Raw genomic sequence first — 16,871 nt, 5'->3', positions numbered from 1 at the left:
AATGTTGTGTTTCACTGATGTTCACAGCAGCATTATTCAGGGTGGCCAGGACATGGAAGTGTCCTATGATGATTGGCTAAAGAAGCGGTGGTACATATATACAATGGAATATTACTCAGCCATAAGAAGAGATGAAATACTGTCATTTGCGACAACCTGGATGGACTTCAAGATAATCATGCTAATCGAAATAAGCCAGAGAGAAAACGTTGAATATCACATGATATCACTTATATGTGAGATATTAACCTAAAAGCAACAAATGAACAGGACAAACAAACAGAGACTCATGGACATGGACAATGGACTAGTGGTTATCAGAGAGAAGGAAGTAGGGGAAGAGGGGAGAGGTAAACAGGGTAAAGGGGGTCAAATATAAGGGGTTTGGGGGAGGGTGAAGTGCGTAAAGGAGATCAAATATATGATAGGTGAAGGAAACTGGATTTTGGGTGGTAATCACACAATAGAATATACAGATGTCAAATGATAATGTACATCTGAAAATTATACCAATGTTACCCCCAAAACTTAAAAATAATGAGTGAGAAAACAAAAGAAATAAATAAAGAACTGAGGGCACAGCAGTGACTAAGAGAAACAAGAAGACAACAATAAGAACAACGAAATAAATATGTATCAGTTGGTAATTACTGTGGCAGAGAAAAAGTAGGGTAAAAAGGAAAAGGAGTGTGAGAGGAAGATTGCTACTCTCCCTAAAAGGTGTCTTTGATAAGTAACATTGTCCTAGAAGTTGGAGGAAGCGAGGGAATGAGAAAGGAGCCATGGTGTTCTTGGCGCCAAGAGCTTTGCAATCAGGTGAAACATCAAGTATGAAGGTCTTGAGACAGGAGCACACAAAGTACGTTTGGAGAACAGCAAGGAAGCCACTGTTTCCAAAGAGCGGTGAGCAAGGGAGAGGTGAGAGATGAAGGTGAAAAGGTAACTAACTAGGTAGGTAAATAGCCTTTTACTCTGAACAAGTCAAGGGGTGAATGGAGGGTTTTGAGCAGAGAGTGACACAATCTGGTTTACTTTTCAAGAAATCTTCTGGTACCATGTGTGGAAAATGTACCACAGAAACACAAAGGTGGGAAAAAAAGGAGAGATATTGATGGGTTGGGCTGGTGTTGTAGCTTTAAAGTTGTTAAAAAAATGGTTGGATACTGGAATATATTTTGAAGGCAGATCTGACAGAGTTTGCTCATGGACTTTTGTGTCATATAAAAATATATGAACTGTGTTTCAAATGAGGGAAATTTGTGATCTCACTCTAAAGAATGACCTCATGACAATAGTCAATATCCAAATTAATGTTGGTCCTGCTAAGACAATTAGATCTTTGGGTATCGATGCACTTAGAGTGAGGTAGTGACAATCTACTCTACCCCTACAAATCACTGAAACAGATCAACAACTAGGATGCAGTTTTCACATCACAAGACTGGGAAGTGACTGCTGATATATTGACAGACGACTGGAATGAAAGCAAGAAACACAGCCAAATTCACCTAAAGTACGTGGAGTCTGTGGTAATGAAGGATGGTTGAAGAAATAGCAACTGCGCAAATACCAGAAGAAGATATTCTTATGGAGGAAGTGTGGATTCACAAGTACAAAAGGTTATTTGTAATAAAGTAGCAGTTTATAAGAGCAGTTTATAAGAACTCAGACTACTCTGGTGTTAAATTTGGCTTTATTATTTACAAGCTAATGAACTTTGTAATAACAACCACCACCACCACCACCAGCACTTTGACCAAGTTCTTTAATCTAAGTCTTGGTTTTCTTGTCTGTAACATGGATGTATGCGATTCTTGAGATTGTTAGCTCTGTGAGGACTGAGAGATGATAATTCATGTAAAGGTTGTCTCGAGCATGTAAACATTTAATAACTCTTGCCTACTATTAATATCAAAGGGCGACTACATTTCTTGAAGGATGAAGCAAGGGAGGAAATCATAGGAAAGAGTCTGGCAGGAGCAAAATATCAAGGTTTCTACCTAAACAAGGAACTGCATTAGACCATCTGGAAAGCCCATGTGCTTCAAGCTCTAAACAACTCATATAACACACCTTCCCATCCTGTAAGTTTATTTACTCCTTTTCAATGAGACAGGATGAAAAAAATAAATGAGAGCCTATAAAAGATCATGAGTACTTGCTGCTGTTTCCATTTTTCAAAAAGTCAACAGGAACTGTTATTTGGATTTAATTCTGAATAAAGACCTATGAAGTGCAAGGGGGTAGGAACTTGGGGGAAAAAATGACCATTTTCATTTTAAGATACCTAACAGCCTGGAAAATGACCTTGGCTATAATTGTAGATACTAAACTTTAGGGTAGCAGTTTAAAAAAAGTACATGGATTGGGTATAATTTCATGATCAAAGATTCTATAGAGTGAGAGATAGGTGTCTATAAAACAGAATTCAAACAATACAGACACAATTATCTCAATGAAGAAGAAAATTAAAGTGTATTAAATAATTGCTGCACAGAGAGCTCTGAGCTCGGTTATAATAAAGACACATAGCTAATTTGCAAAGCAGAACAACTCAGGGATGATATAGATGATAACTGCACTGGCTAACCTAATTGAGATGGAGAAGGACCTGGACATTTTGGGAAAATGTGCCTATAGAAACATGATGAAATTTAAAAGGAATATTTATAAAATGGGAAGATGAGAAAAGGATATATATATTTGGACAGCTAGAGAATATATACGGTTTATACAGATATATAATGTGGGCATATAAATAAAATATGGCATCTTTTCTCAGCATCATTAAGTCAATTGAACAAGTATAGAACCAGGCCTGGTTTAACAGCAACTCATCTGAGAAAGACCACTGGGGATAAGCTGCTGTAAGCTCTCTCTCTGCCAACAGTGCGTGGCAGCTGTTCACAAAGCAAATGCTGCATTATTTGAAGCACAGCAGGAAAGGTGTGTGCCTTGTGTTTTCTGCATTGATTACAAAATATGTGGAATATTGGGTTCAATTCTGAAAAGACTTAGGGAAAAACTCCAGTTCTCCAGAGGAATGTTATCAGAATGATGAAGTATCCAGAAATCATGTCAGATGAAGAGGTTTTGGTTGAGAGGTTTTGACAATCTAGACTTGAAAAGAAAGATTTATGAGGTTCACATGTTATCTTCAAATATTTGAAGGGTCATGATGTAATATAGAAGACGGACAAGGTTTACTTTGTTTAAGTTTAATTTTGCAGAACAAGTATTAGTGGGTAGTGCTATAAGGTTACATACAGTGTTACAAGGAAGCATATTTTTAATAGCAAAGATTCTCGATTTATTGGAACTATTTTCAAGGGAGTGAGCCCCAGTTGAAGTAGTGAACGCTTTCACTGTGGCAGTTTTCTGATAACGGATGGATGGACTGTTATAGCTACCTTATCTCATTTGCTTCTCACAACAACCAGGAAGTGGCAAAAGCATTTTATTTTCAATTATTTTCCCAATTAAAGCAAAATTCATTCTTCTTTTCTTTAATCATTTTAAAGTTTATATGTCATTAGAAACTAGAAAGTCACCAAACTAAAAAGGCACTAACCACTGCTAATAGCCAAGAAGCAGAGCTAGAGTGATATTTGCATAAAGAAAAGAAAAAGCTTAGGCTTTGAAGAAAAATTAATAATAATAATAATTAATAAAAATTAATAATAATAATAATAATAAAGAATCGGTATTATGGAACTCTAAAATTTCTTAAAATTGTTTAAAATTCTTCTTCACATTCTTCACACTTCTTATTTGACCACTTTTCTCTTCCCCGTCTAAATTACATTTTCTTCATCTTGGCATTCCTTAGCTTTCAAATGGCATCTCCACAATGCAGTCTGATCGCATAGTGTTCAGTGATCTCTAAATCTCTAGGCTCTTCGAATTTCAATAGAAATTTATATGTATGTTTTGTTCACTTATGTTTCTTCCTTCTCCCTTGTCTTTCTATCTTCTTTCTACTTCCTGTTGTGTCCAGAATAACCAGACCCAACTTGAGTGCTCTTAACCAGGAGACAGTTTATTAGCTGGCGGCTGTCCTTGCAAAGGAGCAGCCCCGAAACGCCAAGATACAAGGTTTTTAAGCCCCAAATCCCATTCCTCATTCTGTCTTAAACACAAAGGTCCATCTTTCTCCTATTCACTACCTGTCAACCCACTGGTCAGGTGTGCAAGCGGGAAGTACAGAAGCAGAAAGCTTGTGTTAGAATGTTATGTTCCTATGGGTGATTGCCTATGTTCCCATGGACAATAGCCAGTGTTCCCATGGGCGATGGCCAAACAGTAATTTTCAGCTTATATACAATTGATTATTTTTCATGCCACGCAAGCAAGCAGGGTTACACAGGCTAAAATTGGCAGTTAGCGTATGAGCTCATTGTTACAAGTTTCATGATTAACAGAATGTGGTTAGGGGTTCCAGAAACTAGGCCTAAGTTATAGACTTCCTTTGTCCAGTTTCAGGTTTTAATTATTCTTTAACCCTTTCACATTTCAGCAGGCCATCACACTTCCTTTTTTTTTTTTTTTACCTTATATATTATACTTTCCGTAGCTTTCTTCTTGAGCCTGAGCCCTTTACTTGTTAACCACATAGTACCTAACCCAGGACAGATTACTTTGTAGTCATTAAATAAGAAAAACATGAATATCATTCATTAGAAGCACAAAGCAAAAACGGACTTAGACACAAAATAGCAAATTTATATTCTGTTATTCATAGTAAACTTGAAAAATAATGATTCACTTTGTTTTTACAAAATAAAGGTTATAAAACATGACTACAAATTCTTCCCATCTCTGTATACATGCCCCTTGGCTTTGCTGCTCCTCTCATCAAGAGGTAAAATCTATTTCTCCATCTTGTTAAATCTGGGCTGGCCTTGTGACTTGCTTTGAACAACATAAAGTATCAGAATTACATTGTAGGAAGTCAGCACCAAGACTTAAAGAGGCTATGCAACTCCTTCTTCTATCTGCTTAGAACACTACCTTGAGACTGTCATATCTTGCCTATTGGTGGAGAAAAGATATGGAACAGAGATGAGTCATCCCTGATCAGATCCTTCCCCCAAGACCAACCACCTCACAGCAACAGTGGCCAGCTGAGGCACGATTCATAGGAGTGACCCCAGGTGAGATCGATAGATAAAACCCCTAGTGCCAACTGAGCCCAGCCCAAATATTGACCCACAGAATTATGAGTATATGAAATAATTATTAAATGAAGCCATTTAGTTTTGTGATGGTTTGTTATATAGCAATGGATAACCTAAACAGGCTACAAAGACAAAAGTCATTAGTTAAATAAATAGACAATTAGACTAAGGACACAAGTATCACTCGGGAACAATCGACTAATTACTTCATGCTAGATGAACTACAGGAAGCAAATCATATAGTCAGATTTATGGCCTTAATTCGCATCTTACTGTTTGCCAGTGTAGAATGCATACGGTCTCTCAGGAAGCATTACTGAGAGTGTGGCATTATTAAATAATCGTAGAGCATAAACAACCTTTACTTCTTTACAAAAGAGAAATTCAGAACTGTATCCAATTTTTACCTTATCCCCCAAATTGTGTTTTAAATAAGAGCCTACCATCTTTATTATATTCATATTAACCTTAAAACTGCAAATAAACTTCAAGTTTGGAAAATTTCTATATGTGGTAGGCAGACTTCTATACTGGCCTGCAATGATCCCTGAATCCTGGTGTTCGTGCCATTGTGTGATCTCCTCTCCTTCAGTGTGGGGCAGACCTAGTATACTAAATAGCTAATAGAATATGGTAAAGGAGATGTGATGTCACTCCCATGATTAGGTTACAATAGATTATGATTTCAATCTTGCTAGCAGACAGTCTTGCTGGCTTCAGTGAAATAAACTATCATATTGGAGAGGCTCACGTGACAAGAACCTGAATTTTCTCCAGCCAACTGGTAGTGAGGAATTAAGGCCTTCAATGCAACACCCCTCAAGGGACTGTATTCTGATAGCAGCCATCTAAATGAGCTTGGAAGTGGATCCTTGTCCAGTTGAGCCTTCAGATAGGATCACAGCCCTGGCTGACACTTTGACTGAAACCTTATAAGCAACACTGCAACTTATGCCTGAATTTCTGATTCGCAGAAAATGAGATGGTAAATGTTCTTGTTTTTAAATTTTAGGGCAATTTGTTATGTAGCAAGAGATAACTAATATACTACAGTAATGTAAGTGATAAAAATTATTTCTGTTGATATGTGGGTCTTTTTCCTCTATTTTGACTATTAGCCTTGAGAGAATGCATAATTTTTTTCTCTTTCTATATAAGCTGTACCCAGTCATCTCCTATGTCCTTGGAGTACTTTTTTGAAAATAGGTGTCAAGTTTTCTTTATTCCATCAAATATTTCAGCAATACAGAAAAAAAGCCAAAGGAAAAATTTTTGAAAAAATTTTTTGTATGTTATTAAAAAGCTCTTCAGGATTATCTTGTCTGTTACAAAAACTCTATACAAAATGAATGTTCAATGTAATCTTAAGATTCTATATTTCACTAAGTAAATACGAGATATGTAAGTTCTATAATCTGGGTTTAATTTATCAAAGAAATCATTACTATAAAGTATTACAACTACTATAATCTATACTTGTCCTTTATATATTTGTTCTAGCTTATTTTTATTTTGTATATATTATACATTTGATTTTATATTATTTTAATTGCATTGTACTTTAACTTGCACTTCACTTAACTTACACTTAGTTTTTTTGTTGATAATAAGATATTTATTTATTTATTTATTTAGTTATTTATTTAACAAGTTTACTGACAAGTGCCTTTTTTATTCATATCATATTGTCCATGGAGAATGGATAAAGCCCATCTTTTATTACATCATTTGTTCTTGAAACCTATGAAATAAATTCTTGAGTAAAGCACAAAAATCTTGCTAGAATCTGTTGTTGATTCTATTTTCAGTCCATTAATAGGGTAAAGGAGTTTCTAAGAATTGAAAAATAATTTGATCTCTACTGTAAATCCTTTAAGTTGATGGACAAGAACAAAATTTGCATCTAATAAGATCAACTCATCTAAATATAGGGGAAATGGGCCACAAACACAATTTTTTCCTTGTGAAAAGTGAATTGTGAAACTACATTTGGAATACTGCCTACATTTCTCTTTGTCATGTTGTAAGAAAATATAGCTATAAAAGAGGAACGAAACTAATAAAGAGAATGAAAGATTTTAAAAAATAACTAAAAAATAATAAATTCTAGAGCAGAGAGAAGGAGCTGGCTAAGGGGTGGCAGAGGAATTAGGAGAGGTATATAAAGTAAGTATTTTGCCTTGTATGCCATCAAGTGCTGCTATGACCTCAAACAAGATGGCAATAACAGAATCAAATATTAGGCTAAATAAATCACAGTTTGACACTCACTTTTATATCCTTTTTGTTGTCCTTTTGACTTTCTTTTACCTGCAGATAAGTTGCTGAGAAATCAACAGTTAAAACTTTCTGTACTATTCTAGGAAGAGAAAAAAATATGGTGACACTAAGCCAGAAGATAAGGCTGATAGTGTAAGAAATAATGAGTTTTGTATAGATAAAGAGATGGAATGAATGACAGGAAGATTTTATGTGTTTCCATTGAGACTTTTTGAAGGTCAAAAATAAGAAGAGTGCCCTATGGGCTTAGGGACACAGAAATGATTTTTTTTTTCAATGAAATAATGTTTCAAAATGATAGATAGTCTGATAAGCAAGTTTTTCTTATAGTGGTTTAGGTTCAGTACTGCCCTGAAAAAGAGATAGCCTTTCAATGACCTTTTCTAGCCCATGATTAAAATTCAGCTTACCAGGTTTTTTATTATCTCAAGATATGTGTAAAATAATGATTCTACCCTAATCTGACTTGGCTCTTTTAGCCTGGGAATTTCTGTTTTACAGTCCTCTGGCCACAGAATTTCATTTTATGATGCAAAAAGTCAAAGAATATAGATGATCTTGATAGTTTCCTATGCAACATAGCCTCTCACTTCATTTAAATGGAAATGTGCATTTTCATGGAAATTCAAGCCTGTATTGATGAACAAAGATAAGCTGCCACTATTAAATAGTGTAGTGATATACAAGAAAAGTGTTCTAGAAAACTCATTTAAAAAAAAACAGTAAAATTTATATATATAGTGAAAGGAATTATAAAAATGTGTGCGTGTCTCTGTGTGTATCTCTCTCTCTCTCTCTCTCTCTCTCTCTATCTATCTATATCATCTATCTATATCTATATCTATCTATATCTATAGCATTTATATCTATATAGCCTAGATATAAGATAAATTAAATTTTCTAAGGATTTATCATATATTTGGATGGTTATACAATTGAAAATTCCAGGACAGAGGTTGTGTATAGAAGATAGGTTGAATAAAATGTCTTTGATAAGCATAGTGACTTAATAAAAAAAATTAATTAGCACAGTATCTTTTATAAGTAGACATTGGCCAACTAATAAATGTTTTTCAGTGAACATATTAAGAAGTGTCATGGGTTAGGTGTGATATCATTTTCCATGCTATTTTCTTTCTTAAAAATTTAATGTGGTATTTTGGTGTTCATTTTTTTAACTCATTTGAGGAATATTTAATGATTACATATTGTATCTCCCAACTAGAATCCTGGAAAGCATTCTTACCTAATTCTTTGTTAAAAATCATGCAAGTTTTGTAGATTTTTCCTCAATAATGAATTGTGAATCTATTGCTACTCTCAATGCCATAAACAAATCTGAATATCTTTTCACTGATAATTATTAAGATCTGATGTCTTGCTTCTTTCTCCCACCTCCCCTACTCTAATCCACCACTGTCCAGCATCTACACTGCTACTTAAGTCCTTTAATTTACACTTCCACAGAGAATGCCTAATACACACAGGATGATGATGAAATAGAGTCTGAGAAGAAACAATCAAATAGGTTGTGGAAAAATAAAAGATATAAGACAACCTGAGGAAAGTATTTACAGTAAAAAGTTGGGCAAGTAATCAGTTGTACAATTATGACATAAATGTTACATAACTCTGTTAATTCTTTAGTTTGGCTGAACAATGCTTTATCACACTGCTGCTATTGGAAATGTCTACACATTCATAAGATTTTTCTTCATGCACAATTAGAGTTTTAGGAACACAACCTAGTGGGGTTAAACTAATAGAGCAGTACTGGCCAGAAGCACAAAGAGAAAACTTATAAGAGCTTTGTCTCATAAAGCTTTTTTACTTTTTTATTTTTTCTGAAGATTAATGGTAAAAAGACGCTTAGCATATTATTTGAAAGTTGAAATAGTCAAAGATGAGTAAATATAAAAAAGAGACACTGATCTATATAATTGACTGCATAGTTTAAATATTGTCTTTGCCAAAGGAAAATAATTCTATTATAATTTACTAGGATTTAGATACAGCAGGAGGAATATGATATTAAAATAGTCTCATTAATAGTTATTGTTTACTTTGGCAGTATCTGTTTTACGTTTTGGGGGCAAAATTTATGTTTTAGTTGGAAAAAAACCAAAACTAAAAAAAATTTAATTTGTTTATACTTTAGATACTTTAGGTTTTACCTTTTAAAATTATGATTTCAGACACTGATATTTAATTGATATACAAAGGATTATGAGAGAAAATGCTTCTGCTCTATCTATGAGAGTATTGAACACTGCAGTATAAAAGGACATGCAGAGGAAGAAAGCCAAATATAGAGTATAATAAAATTATTCAACCTCCTCTCTTCTCTCTTCTGCTATCTTAAGAAAATGAATTCTCAAACTAAATGAATATAACACAATCACTCTTTTCAATTATGCCTTTAATGCCTGTTGATGTGCTTTATGTTCAGTAGACAAGGACAGAGATTCTGGTTGCATTCCAGGTTCTCAATCTTTTTGATATAACAGCCTTATTTTGGCTGTGAGCATTAGGATTAAGTGTGTAGGACCCTTGTGTCAGCTTTCAGAGGGAAACTTGGCCATGTAGGAGATGAGATGATCCACTGTGCATAGGGAATCAAATGATATAAGGGACTCTCTCCAAATGTCCCTGGAATCCTTGAGATTAGTGCTAGTTCTCTGTGTGCCTGGTAAAAGTCAGCTCAATGGGTGTAGGCATACAGAGCCTTGAGCTTAGAAGGGCCCTGCCATTTGTTTAATACTTTGTTGTCACTGTCTTGAAATTTTTAATCTCCTTTTATCTAGGTACTCTGAATATTCATTTTGCACTAGTCCTTGAAAATTATTTAGCTGGCTCTTCTGATGAAGAACTTTGAAAGGGACAAGGCAAGGTGCTTTCTTTTGGCCTTTGCACAGACATGACACCTGGCTGGAATAGTCATGCTTTGGTATGTTCTGCTCTCTCCAAAGGATTGCACAGATACCCAGCTTCTAAAGAAGGCCACTATCCTCCTTCAGGATCCCTCCTCTGTTTCCCTTCTCTGTTTAGTAATACATTCCCTTTCCCCTTTTTAGCTGCATGTATGGCTGCCTTGTCAGAGATTATATTTCTAAACTCTCTTGCATTTAAGTATGTCTATGTGGTTGTATTTGGACCTTTGAGATGTGAAAAGACATGTTTGTAATTCCAGATAATTGCCTTAAAGACAAAGCTAAAGCGACTGAAGTCTTTCCTTCTCACAGGCTGGAAGACAGATATGCTGGTGAACCATCTTTGACCATTTAGAGAAAGATGATATTCTAGGGGAAGGCACATCAAAGAACAGAAGGAACTTAGGTGCTTTCATGACTTCCTCAATGATAGCTTCTCTGCCAGTAGGACTTCAAAGAGGAATAAACATTCTTCAGTCTCTGTCACATTAGCTTAGCTTCTGCTCTAAGTAATTTACAGAATAAATTCTTGGAGGGGTGGATGATTCACAATAAATTTGTATTTATCCAATTTCACTTATATGTGGAATCTAAGGAACAAAAAGAACAAACTAATCAAAAATAGACTCACAAATATAGAGGACAATCTGGTGATGGCTAGAGGGGAGGGGGTTAGGGGACTGGGAGAAAGGGGTGAAGGGTTAAAGAAGTACAAATAAGTAGTTGATAGATGATCATGAGATTGGGGAGCATGGCATAGGGAATGCAGTTAGCATTAATGTAATGGCTAGGTGGAGAGCCAGAAGAGAGAAAGAGCAACTTTCTATAAACTAAATAAATGTCTAATCAATATAAATATCTAAACTATATAAATGTCTAACCAACGTATCGTATACATGAAACTAATAATAAAAGAAAAAATTTTTAAAATTTATATTTATTCAGAACGGTTGAATAATATAGTGTTCTGAATATCTGAACATTTTACATAGAGAAAATTACTAATTTACATTCAAATGATGTAAAACTATATTGGTCCAATTTTTATCCTCGATGATACTAAGAACACTTCTTGATCTTGTAGAGCCTCAAAGTCACCAATATAAGTACTAATTATAAGACATGTCTATAGATGTTGGGGCCTGAGTAAATCTTTAATAACCTATAATAAAATCCTGAAGTTACATTTTTAAAAATAAATTCCTGAATCACTCTAATTTTATTGTAATTCAGCTCCATACTGAAAGAAGACTACAGGATATTAAAATAACTGTGTGAATTTACTAACTGTTTGAAACTGAATTAAGGCAATTAAAATACTTAAAAATAAATACATAACAGGTGCAAAGTTCCAGTCAAGATGGTGGAGTAGGTAAATGCTGTCTTGCCTCCTCCCGTGACTGTATGAAAATTACAACTAATTATAGAACAATCAACCTGGAAAACCATCTGAAGACTAATTGAACAGAACTTCTATAACTAAGGATATAAAGAAGACTCTACATTGAAACTGGTAGGAGAGGCGGAGACATAAAACAGACTGGTTGAGCGACGGGAGGGATATCTTGGCTGCGGAGGTCCCTGTGGATGTGCAAGGAATCCCAGACCCACACCAGGTTCCCAGGCCTAGGGTTTCAGTGCCAGGAAGAAGGGTCCCCACAAAATCTGGCTGTAAAAATCAGTGGGAACTCCAACTATCCCCAGTGAGAAAGAAGGCTGCTGCAAACCCAGACATTGCTTTAAAGGGCTCGCACACAGATTCACTCCCAGGCACTCACCCTGGGCTCTGGAAAAGGGACAGCAGCTTGAGAGGTGCCAGAGATATAGAGAAAGAACTGAGTTGTGTGGCTTCGATGTGAGGCCTGGAGGGACAGCTACCATTATCCCTGTGTTGAACCCTCCTCCTGTGTGGTGTGCAGGCAAGCACCATCTTGCCTGTGTTGAGCCCTCCCCTACATGAAAACATCTGAATCTGCACTGGCCTGGTGAAATACTCTTGCTCTTCCCTGGTGACTTCCTGGGACCATGCCTCAACCAATTGATGAATTGAGGGAGGCACATTCCTGGCTGATTCCTGGCAATCAGCTCCACCTTGCCCTCTTAGCACAAGGCTCTTTTAACAATAATCAACAGGCCCCACGTGGCCAGTGACCTCCCCTGGTCCAAGCCACAGTATTTCGAGAACAAATCTCTGAGATCTGCAGGCCCGAGGAGGGTGATGGCTAACCTTGGTGTGATGAGAATTTTGCAAGTGGCCAAATGCCCAGGACTGACATGAAATCTGAATCTGTACTAACCTGGAGAACATGACTTGCCCCAATTTGGTGACTCCCTGAGACCCTGCCTCAACCAACTTGAGTACAGCCCGAGTCTCAGCAGATGAGCCTTACTGACAGCCTGCAGGTAGCCTCAGGCTTTGGCGTGCCCTGAGCCTTTAGCTAAATTGTACCAGGCCCACTACTGGTGGTAATTTGACTTGGTTCGCAGTGTGGCCTATCTCACAGGCCTCCAGGTTCAGCACAGGCAGAGACCAACTGTGAATCACTTGGTAGCTCCTACCAGGTAGCTCCAGGAAGGTCACAGGCAGTAGCTAATCTTGGCCTGCATGGGAGCCCCTTTCAAGGGGCTCCAGAACCAACACACCTAGAAGCTGGCATCAAAACACAATAGAACATCACCTGATAAGCCCCCCATGCGGCAAACCCAATTCAACAGGCACATGAATCCAATGAGGCAAATCCTACTGCATGGGGTCAGCCCCATGCCTCCCTAAAAGCAGCTCCTACCCTGTGGGTGTGGCCAGTTCTCACTGCTAGTTATCCTGAGTGTCAATCCCACCCACTGGCGTGCCAAAAGCAATCAAGGCTTAACTACAACAGAGAGCACACACAACCCACAGAAGGGACACTACTAGAGCACCCAGTACAAGTAGTCAGGGAGATTGTGCCAATGGGCCACACAGGGCATCCAATACATAATGCCATCTGGCCAAGACTGGGAGATGTAGCAAATCTACCCAGTACATAGAAATGAACACAGAGATGCATCCAAAATGAGAGAAAAAAGAAAGAAAGAAACACATCCCGAAAGAAAGAAAAGATGAAAACTCCAGAAAAAACAAAAGCAAAAAAACAAACAAACAAAAAAACTGAATGAAATAGAAGTAAGCAACCTATCAGATGCAGAGTTCAAAACACTGGTTATAAGAATGCTCAACGAATTTAGGGGAAAAATAGATGATCTCAGTGAAACTTAACAAAGAGATAGTAAGCATAAAAAAGGACTTAGAAACCATAAAAAGAACCAGTCAGAAATGAAGAATATAATAACTGAAATGAAGAATACACTGAAAGGAATCAACAGTAGGTTAGATGAAGCAAGGAATCGAATCAGTGATTTGGAAGACAATGTAACAGAAAATATCCAATTGGAAGAGCAAGAAGAAAAAAGAATAAAAAAAAATGAAGATAGTTTAAAGAACCTCAGAACGACATTAAATGTACCAACATTTGCACCATAGGAGTACTAGAAGGAGAAGAGAGAAAGCAAGGGACTGAGAACCTATTTGAAGAAATAATGATAACAAACTTTCCTAATCTTGAGAAGGAAATAAACATAAAAGTCAGGAAATGGAGAGAATCTCAAACAAGGTGAACCTAAAGAGGCCCATACCAAGACACATCACAATTAAAATGCCAAAGGTTAAAGACAAAGAGAATCCTAAAAGCAGCAAGAGAAAGGCAGCTAGTTACTAACAAGGGAGTTCTCATAAGAGTCAGTTGATTTCTTAACAGAAACTTTGCAGGCCAAAAGGGATTAGCACCAAATATTCAACATGATGAAAAGTAAGAATTTATAAGCTAAGACTACTCTACTGAGCAAAGCTATCATTTAAAATCGAAGGTGAGAAAGCAACTTCCAAGACAGGAAAAAAAAAATGAAGGAATTCATCACCACCAAGCCAGTATTACAAGAGATGTTAAAGGGAATTATTTAAGAAGAAAAAGAGAGGGAAACATAAATATGAATAACAAAATGGCAATAACTATTTCTTTGTCGATAATCAAAGAGGAAACCATAAAAGACCTCAAATAGCCATGACGATCTTGAGAAAGAAAAACAAAGTTGGTGGTATCACACCACCTTATATCAAACTATATAAGACTATAATAAAAAAATGGCATGGTACTGGCACAAAACCAGACATGTAGATCAATGGAACAGAATAGAGAGCCCCCAAATAAATCTATGCCTACATGGTCAATTAATCTGTGATAAAGGAGGCAAGAATATGCAATGAGGTAAATACAGTCTAATGAATAAATGGTGCTAGGAAAACTGGACAGATACATGCAATAAAATGAAACTTGACCACCTTCTTAAACCATGTACAAAAATAAACTCAAAATGAAGAAATACTTAAATGCAATTCCCCAAACCATAAAACTTCTAGAAGAAAACATAGGCAGTAAACTCTCTGGTATTATTCTTAGTAATATTTTTTCCTGGCATATCTTCTCGGGCAAGAGAAAAAAAAGAAAAAATAAACAAAGAGGACAACATCAAACTAAAAAGTTTTTGCACAGCAAAGAAAACCAAAATGAAAAGAATTCTGAATAGGAGAAGATATTTGTCTATGAATAGGAGAAGGTATTTGTCTATGATACTTCCGATAAGGGGTTAATATCTAAAATTTATAAAGAATTCATACAACTCAGCACACGCACACACGCAAAAACAAAAAATCCAATTGAAAAATGGGCAGAGGACCTGAATTGACATTTCTCCAAAGAGGAAATACAGATGGCCAATAGACATATGCTCAACATCACTAATCATCATAGAAATGCAAATTAAAACCATAGTGAGCTATCTCTTTGCACCTGTCAGAATGGCTATGATCAATAAATCAAAAAAACAAGTGTTGGAGAGGATGTGGAGAAAAGGGAACTCTCATACACTATTGGCGAGATTGCAAATTGGTATAGCTACTATAGAAAACAGCTTGGAGGTTTTTCAAAAAATTAAAAATAGAACTATGTCATGACCCAGCAATTTCACTTCTGGGTATTTATCCAAACAAAACCAAAACACTAATTTGAAAAGATATATGCTCTCCTATGTTCACTGCAGTGTTATTTATAATAACTAAGATATGGAAGCAACTTAGAAGCTAATCGATAGATGATTGGATAAAGAAGAGGTGGTACATATATACAATGAAATATTACTCAGCCATAAAAAAATTAAATCTTACCATTTGCAACAACATGATTGGAGCTAGAGGATATTATTCTAAGTGAAATACGTCAGACAGAGAAAGACAAATACCATATAATTTCACTTATCTATGGAATCTGAAGAACAATATAAATAAACAAAATGAAAACAGGCTCATAGATTAAAAGAACAAACTGACCATTGCCAGATTGGGGGGTGGGGTGGGTGGGTGTTAGGACACTGGGTGATAAGGTGAAGGGATTAAGAAGTACAAATTGGTAGTTACAAAATAGTCACAGGGATGTGAAGTACAGCATAGGGTTATAGTCGATCTTGGGTACTAGACTAATTGGGGATTACTTTGTAAATTATATAAATGTCTAATCACTATGCCATACTCTTGAAAATAATTTAAAATAATATTGAATGTCAATGTAAATAAAAAAGTTAAAAAAATTAAAATTAAAATTAAAAATATATAAAAAATAGAAAAAAATCCATAATTTTACTTCTCATTTCCTAAAAATTTTCAATGATTAAAACTGCTAAGGTTAAAAATATTATGTTGATAAACCAGTTATGAAACTATTAAGGAATCATATCTTCAAAAATGTAGATTTTATGTTTACCTGCCCCAATGACTCTCTCAATGCGAATTCTTGAGGGATCAATCTCCTTTGCAAATTCATGTACTGCTAGGGATGGGTCTTCGTATGTATCTGGATCTACGTAAGTTTTAATTCCTGGGATGCGTACTGCAACAAAATAAAAGATTGGTTTCATTTAAGAGTGTTTTAACAATTACACATCATGTGAATAATTAAAATGAGGAATAACATACTGAAGTATTCATTCCTGTTAATTACTTATGTTCAATTCTCTTCTGTCCCATTCCTCACCTGCCCCCACTCCATTAAAACTCTATTTGGAATAAAAAATTTACTTAACCTATTAACGTAAAATGACCTGGTAGTTTAATACAGAGTGAGCTGTTGGGTTCCAAAAACCACATTTTTATTAAATTTCTGTAAAAATTTAATCAGCTTACTTATCTACTAACAGTCCATACATTTCACATCTGATCTAGCTAAGGGCATAGGAAAATGAGGCATAAGCCTCCCCGCACCCCTTGAAACAAGCAAGCCTGCTAACGTCCCTCCTGAATACTTTGTACGTTAAAGCATTAGGTTTTCCTGAACTGATGATGCCCCATTCCTGTAGTTTCCCCCCTTCCAGAAACTGTCAGGCAATAAAAATAGACCCC

The 16,871-nt window shown here is 35.9% G+C and overlaps 1 protein-coding gene across 1 annotated transcript in view; it reads right to left on the bottom strand.

The window, feature by feature from the left end:
• The window catches only part of EPHA6 (EPH receptor A6), an 809,212-nt gene that overhangs the window by 216,197 nt on the left and 576,144 nt on the right, over positions 1-16,871 (bottom strand). Inside the window, 1 exon segment of the mRNA XM_006923412.1 lies at positions 16,237-16,362. Within this exon segment, the coding sequence (XP_006923474.1) occupies positions 16,237-16,362 (126 nt within the window).

This window comes from Pteropus alecto, unplaced genomic scaffold (assembly GCF_000325575.1).
Source record: "Pteropus alecto unplaced genomic scaffold, ASM32557v1 scaffold379, whole genome shotgun sequence".
Taxonomy (NCBI): domain Eukaryota; kingdom Metazoa; phylum Chordata; class Mammalia; order Chiroptera; family Pteropodidae; genus Pteropus; species Pteropus alecto.
The sequence above is the reverse complement of the archived record's forward strand: the minus strand, read 5'-3'. Positions and strand labels throughout refer to the sequence as shown.